Genomic DNA, 13,976 nt, shown 5'->3' with positions numbered 1-13,976 from the left:
TGAAGCGCTCAGAAGAGTAGAAAAAGTGCTGTATAAGAACCATTTATCATGTGGGTCTGCTTTTTGAACTGACTCTGGACACAATCACATGATCTTGGCTGGTAAAATGTGGTGTTCAACACAAACATCATTATTACAGTGTTTCAATCATTGTTTCACATCATCAGTTTGTTTTATTTTATTGTGTTTACATGTAGTCAGAGGCTGAGGTCAGTGTGCATCTGCACATGTCAAAGCAAGACAAAGAACAGTCTGCAGAATAAATGAGTTCCTGCTTTACTTTGATATGACAACAGATAATAAATATCACTTTGAATGCATCTATGAATTTAATTGTTCTTTAGTTGGTGAAACATAAAGGTCTTTAGTCTCACTTCAGCCACACACTGAGTCATTTCCTGTGTTTGGGTCTCCACCAAACTTAAAACCAGAATTTAACCACAAGGTGGAAACTTTCACAGGTCTGAGGTCAAAGGAGCCTTTTCACTATAGTACTGCATGATGATGTTTCAGCTAAGAGTCGAATAAAACAAAGACATTTTAATGCAGCCTAAAGTAAGAATTTAATTTAAGACAATCAAAAGGAGATTTTGTTTTTTAAAAAAGGCTTTAGTGAAAATACAGGCACCGAAGTAGAAAAGCTGTTTTGGTATATTCACTCTCAGTGACTCCCAGTCTGCAGAAACCTGCCAGGAGACAAATATTAGTGGATATTGCACCCGAAAAATACCCCAAAAGGGCAAAACATGTCTACTTACATGAAGCAACACAACAGCTTTGTATATTATAGAAAAAGGAAACAACACAACACAAGAAACAAGCTTCTATGTTTGCAGTGGACAGGAAATATAAACATGTCAACCAACTGCTGCGGTCAAAGCTACAGGAGCTGTTTGAGTTTGTGTGTAAGGGCAGGAAGCACAGAGAGACCAATCAGAATAAGAGCCTGAAGAAAAACTCTTGTTGTATCTATATTAAACACAACTTCTCCTTTATCTGCAAACTAAAACTGTTTGAGATTATCTGTGGATCAGAGTGCAGCAGGCTGGATGTGACGATGAGGCTCTCTTTGCTCTGCATGATGGGCTTTTTCTGTAAGTACACGTCTGACATTGTTTGAACGGCAGCGATTAATGAAAATGTTTCTGATCTGTGAGAATTACAGTGAGTCACTGCTTTAACCTGTTTACCTGAGAGCTGGAACAAAGCAGACTTGTGAATCTTTAAGTGTTTAAATGTTTGATACGCTGCTGCTTTTTGCATCACTTATTGTTACACACTGTGTTACAACAGTTTGAGTTATTTTGTTTGAGCCTGTTTGACAAACAGAAGCACAGAAATTTGGTGATTACTGTTCATCTGGAAATGTATCTTTAGAAAGTCTTACTTTATATTGTTTTTGATCTTGTCAGTTGTATAATGTCTGATGAGGTTTTATTCATTATTTTAGTGCTCAGTACAGTCATCTGTGGAAATGCTGAAGGTAAGAAATTATTATTTTCTTCCTGTTTATATATGTAGCTGTTATCTCCTATAATGTGCTCAATATTATCCTCCCTGTGTTTACATGTTATCTTCTGCACAGACTCAATGCTTCTATTCAGCCTGTGCAGTTAAACATAAATGGCTTCAGTAAGCGCTCCATGTGGAGACTGTGGCGTTCTTCAGAGCTTTTACTGATGTACCATTTGTACCACTTTCAGTCTGTAAAACTGTAACAACAAAACAGAGCAGGTACATTTAATCTCAGTGTAGATGCAAATGTCACATGACGAATGCAAGATCATAACATTAACAATAAATGGACAAAGCCTGTCAAGTAATGTAAATACAAATACCACATGCTGACATGTTTTATGCTAACAGGCAAAACAAAGCACTAACAGTTAGCTTACAGTAGTAATGTAACAAACATCACAGACCCACAAGAAGGACAGAGCACTAATATGTAGAAACAATCCATCATCTGCCCAAACTTACACTTTATCCCATCTCAAGAGCAACAGATGCAGAACTATCACAGACATGGAGCTCTGACCATTACTTGGCACTTCTGCTATTTAACCACTAGATGGCGGACTTTCACATTAACAGACCAGGAAGAAGTGTATTTGCTGAGCAATACTGTAGAATCATTTACTTACGGCATGAATAAATGTGACCCGTCATATAACAAACTTGAAACAAACTATATTTCAAGAATAACCTGAGGGACAAAATATTGTACATGATACAGCTCATACTCCACTGCATTTATTGGTTAAAATATTAAAATTTTTATATCAAGAGTGCAACCATGTGAGCAGATGTTTCACTCAGCTGCTACACAAACTTTACATTTACTAGAGTTAGTTTCCTTGAAACCGACTGGTTTCCTTTTCATGCGTGTTTATTAGTCAATGCTAACAGATCACAGTTATGATTCACAAGATTGCACTTCTGCTGTGACAGATCCACAAGTGAATTTGGAGAGTTTTCTATAAGTAGAGGGTTCATAAACCCTGCTCTCAGGCTCACAGGCTCACAGGCTCAGGCTTTTTCTCACGCTCAGAACAAACCACCAGGTAGCGTATTACTCACTCATTTAAGTGACGTTATTCTGCTGGTGGTGGTTATGTCAATAGAAACCAGGCTCACCTGCTCCCAGTCATTTTAAACTATTTACATAACAATCAGCTGTTCTGCATTCAATAAGATGCCACACAAATTATTTGTGCCACTCCAAAAAAAATAATTTCTGTCCACTATAAAGGAGAACATCACAGAATGATACCTGCAGGTCTGACAACAGCAGGTGTATCACTCCTTTTTCTACCTGGAGACAGTAGTCCTCATTGTTCTGACACACAACACAAAACTATCCACAACACTACACACTAACTACACAAGACAACACTAACTACATGCTCCAAACACGCTAAACGTCACAAATCTCTCACATCTTAAAACTCTCTCTCTCTCTCTCTTTTTTCTGCTCTCTCTCTCTCTTTCTCTTCTCTCTCTCTCTCCCTGTCACTCCTAAAACTTCCCTCTCTTCCTAAACAACCAAATGTCATGTTGCCATATCAATTTTTCATTGGTCGACATTGTACATTTTCCCACCAACAGGAACGGGCTGTTTTTTTGTTTTGTTTATTTTTTATTTTTTGCTCATAAACACAGAGTGCTTCCTAGCTCTGTCCTTAGACAGTAAACGTGAGGAAACTATTGAGGAAAAAACGCCGCATATATATTGTTTATCATGACTCTGGTTTTACGTGGCCTATCAACACAATTTAAAAACTGGTATATATCACCTTCTTGTTTTGGCATCTTGAAGTGGTCATGTGATTGGCTTACCACAACTACTTTATTCTTCCGCAGTCAAACAACAGCACTCATGCAATTGTTTTGCCCCCTGAGCTTCAGGTGTTGTGACAAAAAGTGATTGCTGTCCATGGGAGAGCGCAGCTGCTTACATAGACTTATGAAGTCTTATGCTTATGAAGACAGCTTCAACTGTCTGTTTGTTAGTTAGTAACGTCGTTACTTATAATGCCATTATTGCCATCACTGCTCACAGTTGCAGTAGGAAAGAAAACTGCAGCTGGAACATATGTGTGGCAGATGTTGTGGGTTTCTTCTTCTTCCACTAAAAGGATCATAATAACAGCCTCATATTTTTCTAACTTACAAAACTTAAAATCAAGGCCACTCTGACAGCTGACAGCACAACCACACCAGTAGGGGGCAGTGTGACTCTGACCTCTGATGGACTGTGCAGACAGAATCTGATTTCAGAAAAAACCCATCTGACAATGAGATCATCTCTTTGAGCTCTAAGTGCAATCACTATATCTGATAGAGACATCTACACCTGCAGAGGAAGGAGAAGAAACACAAACTAAAAGCAATTCATTCGTCATTCAGGAAACTGATGAGTTTAAATATTTTTTCCAAGTTTAAAATGGCCTTCTCCGAATTATGGAGGGAATCACTGTTCAAACCAGTACTTAAAAAACTAAATATATCAAATTAATAATTTTTAGGCTCAGTGCGTCCTCAATGAAAACAAAACTTGTTTTTGTTGATTTTCAAATCAAATTGTCACTAGAATACAAAATTATGATTACCATTAACAATAGCAATAAAACCAGGACAGATATTTATAATGATTTTAGATTTCTATAATTCTGTTTATGTTATATTATTTTATTATTTTATTTTATTTTGTTTCTACCAGAGGGTGCTGTGACACCATCAGCGTCTCTATTTCCCAAGGCCTTGTATCAAAACGAGTTTCACGTACTGACTGTGTATTAGCATAAATTTGTGCATAAATCTATCCGGTGAATGTTTTATGAACTAATCATTATGTTTTAATGATTGGACACTAATTTAAAAACTGAAGTTGTTTGTACTTTAACAACTGCTGGCTGTTTTGTTGTGACTCTAGACTCTACTCTAATGTCGTGAATTTTTATGTTTCTCTTTTCCTAACTGGATCATTGTTATGTGACCAGTTCCCATTAAGCCCACTGTGACTGTGCAGCCATTCTGGCCTCAGATATACAGCGGTGAGACAGTCACTGTCAGATGTGAGATTCATGGAGGTGAAGGAGCTCAGTGGACGTATGCATGGAGACCAGCCAAGTTAAACACACCTCCAACATCCAGTGAATACAGAATCACAGTTACTGAGTCTGACAGTGGAGAATACAGCTGCTTAGGTGGAAGAAACTCCTCCTGGACAGAGTGGAGTGATGTCATCACATTGAGAGTAATAGGTAAGTTGGACACATTTCTCTCATTTTAATTCCAAAAAGATTGCAAAAATAATTTCCACAGTACTGTGCGTTTCTTTTTTTAGTTTGATATCTAAAGTCATGCACAACAGCTTTTAATGTTATTATATTAATATTAAGTAATCACTCAGGGTAAAAACGAGAAAAAAAATTGTTTCTTACATGAAAAAAATAAATGCAAATGTAATTGTCCCAGTTTCTTCATGTCTGTGGCTGCAAACACACAGTTTTCACCACTATTTCAAAATTGAATGAGAGATAACGTCCTGCAGCTAAACTCAGACAAAAGTTGTCACTAAATCTCCTCGGCTGAACACATGCTGCCATCAGCTTCTTCTCTGCTGGAAAGTTTCGAGACAATAACAACAAAATAGAATTCAATAAAATAGAAAATAGAAAACAAATGAAGCCATTTGTTTATCTTATCACAAAATAATTTATTTTGTGATAAGATAAAGACACGTGATCATTTAAAGACACAGACACTCGTTTACGTTTTTATTTCTTCACACACAGATGACTGAAACAGTCTCTTTACTTGCTTTGGAAAAAATCAGTTGAATAACTGCAGACCGTACAGAACTCAACTATATTACTGTTTTGTCCTCTGTAATGGGCTGAGACCTGACATGAAATCACAACCAGCCACAGAAACAACTTTTCTATATGGAACCAATGTTTTGATAACTCCACAGATTTATAAACACAACTTTAAGACCAAAACACAGAGAGCTGTCTACACAAAGAGAGAACACAAATAATTAACTCTCTTTGTGGAACAGAAAACTCATTTTCCCTCATTTTAGGATTATTTGTATGTTTGTTTTCATTCACTCTGGTATATTCTAAATATCATCAAATTACCTGTGTGTGTGTTTTTAAACAAACCTCCTGAAAGTTGATTTTCAAGGGAAATTTTCACCAGGATGCAAAATTATGACTATCATTAACAAGAGCAAAAAAAAAAAAAAAAAAAACCCAGGACAGCTTTAATGATGATTTGATATTTGTATAATTCTGCTATTGATTTTCAAGTCAAACTCACAAGTCAATCTCCTAATCATATATTTTTTATTTAAACAGCTCCTCCTGAGCCTACTGTGACCCTGCAGCCATCCGGGACTCAGATATACAGTGGTGTGATATACAGAGGTGAGACAGTCACTCTTAGATGTGAGATTCATGGAGGTGAAGAAGCTCAGTGGACGTATGAATGGAGACCAGACAAGTTAAACACACCTCCAACATCCAGAGAATACACAATCAGTGGTGCTACTGAGTCCGATGGTGGAAGATACAGCTGCCGGGGCAAGAGAGACTCGTCCTGGACAGAGTGGAGTGACAACATCACATTGACTGTATTATGTAAGTGGGATTCACTCATTTAAATTTATCTTGCACAATGTTTCATCGAAGAACACAACAAAATACTTTGTCTTCCAACAAACCTCAAGCTTTTGGTTTTTATTTGAATATCTAAATATTAAATCTGATGTACAACAGCTTTTAATGTAATTATAATAATACACAGCAATCACTCACAGTGAAACATCTGGAGATAAAAAAAAACATATAGTAAATTACCTGATTTAATTTATTTAATACATTTTTTTTTTAATTGTCACGATCCTGGGTCTTTTGACCCAGCGTTCAGTTGTGTCCTCCCTCATATATGTCTGTGTGTTGTGTTTGCCATACCTACCAAGTTTATTTTGTATTGCCAAGGTTAGTTTAGTTTTTCCAGTGTTCAGCAATAAAGCTCCCATTTTGAGTTTCAGCCTGGCCTCTACGTTTGAGTCTGCATTGTGGGTCCTTTCATGCCTCCCTCCACACAGACCGTGACATTTATTGTTGATTTTCAAGTCAAAATTATCAGTCTGCTAATGATATATTTTTGTTTGACCAGCTCCTCCTAAGCCCACTGTGACCCTGCAGCCATCCAGGACTCAGATATACAGCGGTGAGACAGTCACTGTCAGATGTGAGATTCAGGGAGGTGAAGCAGCTCAGTGGACGTATGCATGGAGACCAAACAAGCTGAACAAACCTCCAACATCCAGTGAATACAGGATCAGCAGTGCTACTAAGTCTGACAGAGGACAATACAGCTGCCGGGGCAAAAGAAGTTCCTCCTGGACAGAGTGGAGTGATATCACCAAATTAACTGTATCATGTAGGTTGGACATATTTCACCCTTTTTTATTTATATTGCACAATGTCTCATCAAAAACACAACAAAATAATTTGTCTTTCAATCTTTTTATTTTAGTATCAAAAGTAGCGTAAAAATATTTTTTAAGTTTCACACATTAATTTCTGTAAAACGGAACTGCACGTCTTTGGACTGCAGGAGGAAGCCTTTAGACCCACACAGACACACACGGGGGAACATGCACACAAGTAACAGTGCTAACTGCCATGTTACAGTGTTGCCCCAGAAATGCTTTTTGGCATCGAAAAACAAAATTGCTGAATCCGACATCTCACATGATGAAAACCTTACCTGCCTATGATGAACTCTTTCTGAATTTTATTAATCATTTGAGACAAAGTTATTTACAAACATGTTGCTAAAGGTTTACAGAAAAACTTATGATCACAGTTAAGTAAGTGTGGCCCGGTCATGGGGAATGAGACAGGACACAGGAAATACTCTTTTGTGGGCTTTTTTATTCTCTGACCGTACTCGGAGGAGCACAGTTTTAATTCTGTAGTTTTGAGTGAAACGGCAAAATTTAACTATTCCACTGGCTCAGCCTAAAACTGCCTTTCAGGGTCTGAGACAACAGTAACTATCATATATACATGTTAAATTCAAACAGTATAGACAACAGTAGTGACCTGTCAAGAAACAAATACAACAAAAAAGAGAAAACAAAACAAATAAACACATTGTTTACATCCCACAACTTCGCAGGTCAACTGGCAATAAAGTGCACTGTAAACTCTCTTTTAAACATACATTTCTATGGGAGAACATCATGAACTCACTTCGGTTTCTCCACACTAGTGATGGGATTTCCGGCTCTTTTTAGAGATCCGGCTCTTTCGGCTCCGAACCGGCTCTTCAGGTTGTTTTGTTGCTTTAATTATTTAATCATTAACAATAATATAAAAGTATGCAGAAAAGGAATTACTAATGTAAAAAAAGTGGTTTTATTTATATATGTTTATATATGGCCCCTAGAGACAAATCACGTACAAACTCTAAAGCACGTACAAACTCCAAAATACATTTCTAATGTTAACTGAACTTCCAAAGCAGAGCTACCCAGATCACTTAAATTACACAATTGAAAGCATGTGTGTATTGTTTGTATATTTATAGACAAGCACTTATATTTATTCAAATAATTTAAAAAAAAGTTCATTTACCTGTTACTACCACACACCAAATCTGGTTGTTGATACTTCCTGGCTTGTGTAGCCACTAGGTAACAAAAGCTCAACACTGCGCCCTAGCATCCTGGAGCACTTCTGTTGTGTTTTGTACGTGATTCTGAGTTTTTACGTGTTTTGGAGTTTGTACATGCTTAGGAGTTTGTACGTGTGTTGGAATTTGTACTCCTTTGTCTCTAAGCGCCACCATAAATATACTTTATTTATTCACTCCACATAAAATGTAATAAATAAACCATATAATACAAAAAACAACTAATTACATTTTGAACTTTTAACTATTTAAATTTTCAGCTTTTTCCTTTTAAACAAATTTAACGTGAAACAACACAAAACACTGCAAACCACAACACAATTAAATATAAATTAAAATATTAAAACAAAAAGAAGATGCACATTCTCTGTCATATGGGCCTGCATGATTTTTGATGTTTTCTGAATCCTTTATCATCTGCAACTGAAAATAGTGGATGATTACTATACCTTTCTAATGTGACGTTGTTGTCCCTCGCTCTCTTTCTCTCTGGCTCTGTTCCTGTGCTACTGCGAGTGTAACTAACGCCCCTCCCCCCTCTGCCCAGCGCAAAGTACAGGCCGCGCGTGCGGAGTTTAGCGGCAAAAAGGGCGAGAGAGAGGGTGAGAGAAAGAAAAAAAAAAACCTCACGGCTCCCAATAAGGAGCCGGCTCGCGTCGTTCACTTCAAAGAGTCGGCTCTAAGAGCCATTTCGTTCGCGAACGACCCATCACTACTCCACACAGCTACTGTGCTAGGACAAGTACACACGCAGGAATCCCACAGCAAGTGATCTCTCCTCTGAATCAAACAGAAACATACAGAGTTATGCAAAGTGAATAACAGTATAAACTTTGAAATCTGTTAGGACACTGTCACTACTCACGCCAACCCGCTCTTCAGTCCCTTTCACAGCACGTGACCATTAAACATGCACCCGTCGCGTGTTAAGAACTCTACAGAAATGGTCACAAACATGGAGTCATCGCTAAAGAAACTTAGCTAATTACAGTCTACTACAACACTGGTGACAATAGTTTGCAGTATGCTACACTTTTTAGCACATTTACCTCTTGTGTAGCTAGCCACAGAATCTTTTGCAGCTTCTAACTCTCCAGTGCTCCCTGTCACTACCCGATCCGTACCGGAAACCCGATCGGTACCCCGCATGCGCAAATCTTACGTCACTTCCTCTCTTTGCCAACATTGCGACATTCAATATATTTGAATGATACGGTTAGCCCCCAGTTAGCTCCTAGCATTTCTCAACAGCTCTGCCTCCTTTTCGACTGCCCGGGACATTTAAACAATGGATAATCCGTATACAAACAAAGTCATGCTTTTCTCCTCAACAGAGAGCCTTCCCCGATTGAACAACAGCGCCGTAAAATAAGAAGAATGGCGCCTAATTACAGACTTAATAATATTGATTTAGCAATGTGTCACGTGAAGATTCATCAGCCACCAGCCAAGTGTTTACTGGCAATTGACAGTGATAGCGGACATCATCATCACTATTCCAGTCAATCCTCTCCTCACAGACAAGCATAAACACACTCGACTATCACTAAATCAAATTTAACACACGTTTGTAATGACGCCAATTCATTTTACAATGGGGTTCATTCGCTCGGTCAGCAGGTGGCAGTATCCTCGTACACTGGGGAGTACACTGCCATTAAACGAACAGAAGAAGAAGAAAACATCTGCACATGCGCGGTACAGATCGGGTAGACCCGCTTTGTACGGTCCGACTTTGCACATGCGCAGTAAGGATCGGGGAGTCCCGATCCGTAACTATCTTTTTATTTTTCGTTTTTGTCTACATTGTACTGAAATGCTTCATTATTGCAAACATTTTAAGATATACTTATTATTCTTAACATCTTAACCGATACTCTGACCCATAACTATCGTAAAACGCTACGACCGGAAGTAGACACCTTTCGCGCATGCGGGGTACCGATCGGGTTTCCGGTACGGATCGGGTAGCGACACTCCCGCTCACAGCGCTCAGAGTGTGACGCAAACTTGAGTGCTTACGGCGTCTCTTAAAGGGACGGTATACCCCCAAAATGCGAGGTCTAGTCATCACCCTGACAACTCTACAACAGACCTCTGGTAGACAGGCAATCAGTCAAAAACACAATCCCCTCTTTTTAAACCCTTTCCATGCGTAGTATTAGTTCACTTGGCTACATAAGCTTATGTTAGGAACAAAAGGACATCACTTTGTTTGATGGAATTGAAAATTATGAACTTACAGCAGGCTGAATTCAAAGACACCTCACAAATCAAAGTGTAAAAATGATGTGGCTAATCCATTTCGCTGAAATGTCAATGGAACAACTCAAAATGGTATTCAATACGGCCGTCACATGCTGGCACTCAGACATTGAAAAGGTTGAATTGTTTGTAAGAAAACAACTTCAGACAATTTATATGTGATTCAAATTAATAACCTGTTTAACTTTTGTTTTGTTATAGCCCTCTGCAGTTCCAAGAAACAACATTTAGGCTACGACCAAAAATGCTCCGCGGCCACACTGGCGTTTTCAGTCGTTTTCAGAGTTGTGTGTCCACATTGAAATGGCACAAAACGCTTATGTTCAAGTCCTCCCCATGCGCAAGAGAATTAAAGAATTGGAAGAAAAGCTATCTGGATCTGTGGAACGCCAGGACTGCCATAATGAATTAATTAAATACAACATTAAATAATTAATTAAAATAGGAAATAATTAATTACCTAAATATTTACGACACATGTAATTAATTAATTATTGACACATTTAATTAATTATTGACACATTTAATTAATTAATTATTTATTTCACATTTTAATAAATTATTGCCACATTTAAATAATTATTCAGTGGTGTATTTAATTAATTCATTTTGGCACAGTTGACTCCTTCAGGTCTCACCATGAAATCATTTTATCTGTCAACCTCACCCATCAAACTCAGGGGGCGGGGTTAACGCTGATCGAGTCAAAACCATTGCTTTGGCCTGGTGGCCATTGTTTTTAGCACACAACAACCAGCATGTGGAAACTAACAGAACTGAACTTTGAAAAACCCTGTTTGTGTGTGTCACCAAATACAGTTTTAATATTTTTTTAGCCGAGAATGTAGTGGTTTAATCTTCATGTGTTTGGTTGGTTTGTCAAGATAGAGCCTCTTTGCAAAAGTGCTTCGATGATTTCGGAGATGTCTGCCCAGTCTCACGGCAAAGCGTGGATAGACCCGCTCACCTCGCAAGCAATCGAGCTGTTATTACCACCGACAAAGCTCAGGCCCCGGTACACAGCTGTAATAACCCCCTCTGACACTGACTTCTTTTACTGAGGTTATATTTATCGGGGTTTTATTTCCTGATGTTCTTATGTGTCCTACGTGTTTCAGTCGCCAATTCTGAATTATAACTAACATTAAAAATATGTTTAAGGAGGAGAGAGAGCAAATAAATTCGATTAACAGCTGATCTTTGGGTTTTTGTTCAGTCATCAGTGTGACCTGCGTATAAACGCATAAAAGAGATAACGTTCGTGTTTCCATCATGTGGTAACTGCTGGCTTTAACTGTACAAAGGTTGTTCGACACTATGACACACATACAGACTTCATGATGTTCGGCTAATATTTTTATTGTGAATATTAATCATGAGGGTAAACGGCCCTGTTACCACGGAGCGCGGTCAGCATATCTTCAGCTCTATGAGTTAACCCAGAGTTTCTCAGCTGACTAATCTAACTGTCATCTACGAATATGTCACGAGTCATATCAATATGATTTTACAGAAAATCATCCTTATTGCAGCCAACTATTCCAGAGACGTGAAAATCTACAGCATAAAGAACAAAAAAATGTAGCAGTCTAACGCAACACTGTAACAGAGATGAACCGTCAGTTTGTCACAGATCAAAGTGGAATGAAAGTGATTGGTTGAACAGGTGTTCGTTTTCTGCATTTTCATCAGCGTAAGAGACTCAGCAGCAGATTAGAATAACAGTTATACATTTAATAAATCACCAAATGAATACACGCAAGAAACAAGCAAACCTACGGTGGCACCTAGAGACAAAACACGTACAAACTCCAAAATACTTGCAAAATCCAAAACACTTGAAAACTCCAAAACACATGCAAACTCCAAAACACATGCAAACTCCAAAACACAACGGAAGTGCTCCAGGACGCTAGGGGCAGTGTTGAGCTCGATTTGCAAAATAAACGTCAAGTTTGTCTGTATGGGACGGTCTAGTCTCTGTCGCGCTTCCCAGGTTGCCTAGCAACCATGATACTAACCGCTGGAAACGTGTCATACAACTTTGTTTGACAGAAAAGAAGGAGAACATATTTTGTTCATTTGTTTGTTTGTTTCTACATGAGCTTTGTGTGATTTGATAAGTATCTGAGGCTGAGACCACAGGACAGTAAAACATGATTTTTGGGCTTCATTTCTGTACTGAACAGTCATTTAAGATTAGTTAGTAAATAACAATTAGCTAATGTTGTTCATGAGACTAAAGTCATATCACTTTGGTAATGTAAATATAATATGGCCAATATTATAGTTATTATATTAATCATTATTAGCTATTACAGCAGTGAACATGAACTCTGTGTCAAATACTGAGCCTCAGTACAGATTCAAGTTGCAGTTATTTATATGTCTTATCACCTTAAATCTTCACTCAAAGACAAGCATCTTTGACAGTGCATATATAGGTGTATCATATATAAGAGACAAATGTTGTTCCTTCAGTATGTTGGCATTACTAAATTTGGCTCATTGCTTACATATATTTATAAAAAGAAAATGTACCAGCTGTGATAACTGTTTCTGATAAAATGAAGAGTAGACTGATATATTAAATATTCCTTTATTGGGTGAGAAAATCAGACCATGTCATAACTGCTTTAAGTCATACAGAATAGATATCAGAGCCTTAAACAGGCTGACTTCTGCTAAATGGGCCAAACTGGGCAGAAAGTATACAAACACATAACATCCTTATAGAATATGATGTAACACTATAGATCAACTTACCTCAGAATATATAAAGCATATAAACAATTACAGCAATATGATGCAACAAACACAGCAGTGCTACTAATCCAAAATACTCAAAGCTTCATAGAACTGAAACAAACAATTATTTTTAGCTCCATTCTGCTGCTGATACATACTTTAGGTTTCTGAACATTAAACTTGTTGCTGCCTTTCATAGTGTGTAACTTGAAGGCCCTGAGTACTTTCTCCCACACTGAAAACACTGGAATGATCAAATTATTTGAACATTACCTAATAAGACTGATTCAGGACAGACAATTAGTTATGTTAAACTTTCCTAGCAGTCCTTCACAAACAGGGAACAGTCTGTCTATTCTCTCCATCTGTCAGCTGCTGCTGGCTCTTCCTCCTCCTCTTCCTCACACACTGCTGAGTTTGTCCTGGTGGATCATCAGGGGTGCAAAGCCTCACAGATGATGTGCAGCAGTGAGTCCCTCAGTCTGTCCTCACTCTGGACACTTGCAGTTGTCACACATTGAAATCAAATGTGTGATAAGCTGCAGGATTCAAACACAAGTGTAACTTATAAATACATGTTCATACTTTTATTACACAATCAGAGAGAAAGAAACAGAGAGAGTGCAGGACAGACACACAGGTGACAGTCTCAGGTGTATACACTGCTACAAAACAGCACAAGAGGAGGAGGATTTAGTGTTTGTGTTATTACGAGTGCTAAACAAGAAGAATTCCCAGATGGTACA

The 13,976-nt window shown here is 38.1% G+C and overlaps 1 protein-coding gene across 1 annotated transcript in view; it reads left to right on the top strand.

Moving 5' to 3' along the window:
* LOC146522062 (leukocyte immunoglobulin-like receptor subfamily A member 3) overlaps positions 1–13,976 on the top strand; it is a 60,435-nt gene that overhangs the window by 35,830 nt on the left and 10,629 nt on the right. Inside the window, exons 7-9 of the mRNA XM_085149727.1 lie at positions 4,503–4,766; positions 5,868–6,149; positions 6,691–6,957. Of these exons, the coding sequence (XP_085005853.1) occupies positions 4,503–4,766; positions 5,868–6,149; positions 6,691–6,957 (813 nt within the window). The remainder of the gene's footprint in view (positions 1–4,502; positions 4,767–5,867; positions 6,150–6,690; positions 6,958–13,976) is intronic.

Source organism: Neolamprologus multifasciatus, chromosome 3, assembly GCF_963576455.1.
Source record: "Neolamprologus multifasciatus chromosome 3, fNeoMul1.2, whole genome shotgun sequence".
Classification (NCBI taxonomy): domain Eukaryota; kingdom Metazoa; phylum Chordata; class Actinopteri; order Cichliformes; family Cichlidae; genus Neolamprologus; species Neolamprologus multifasciatus.
The sequence above is the reverse complement of the archived record's forward strand: the minus strand, read 5'-3'. Positions and strand labels throughout refer to the sequence as shown.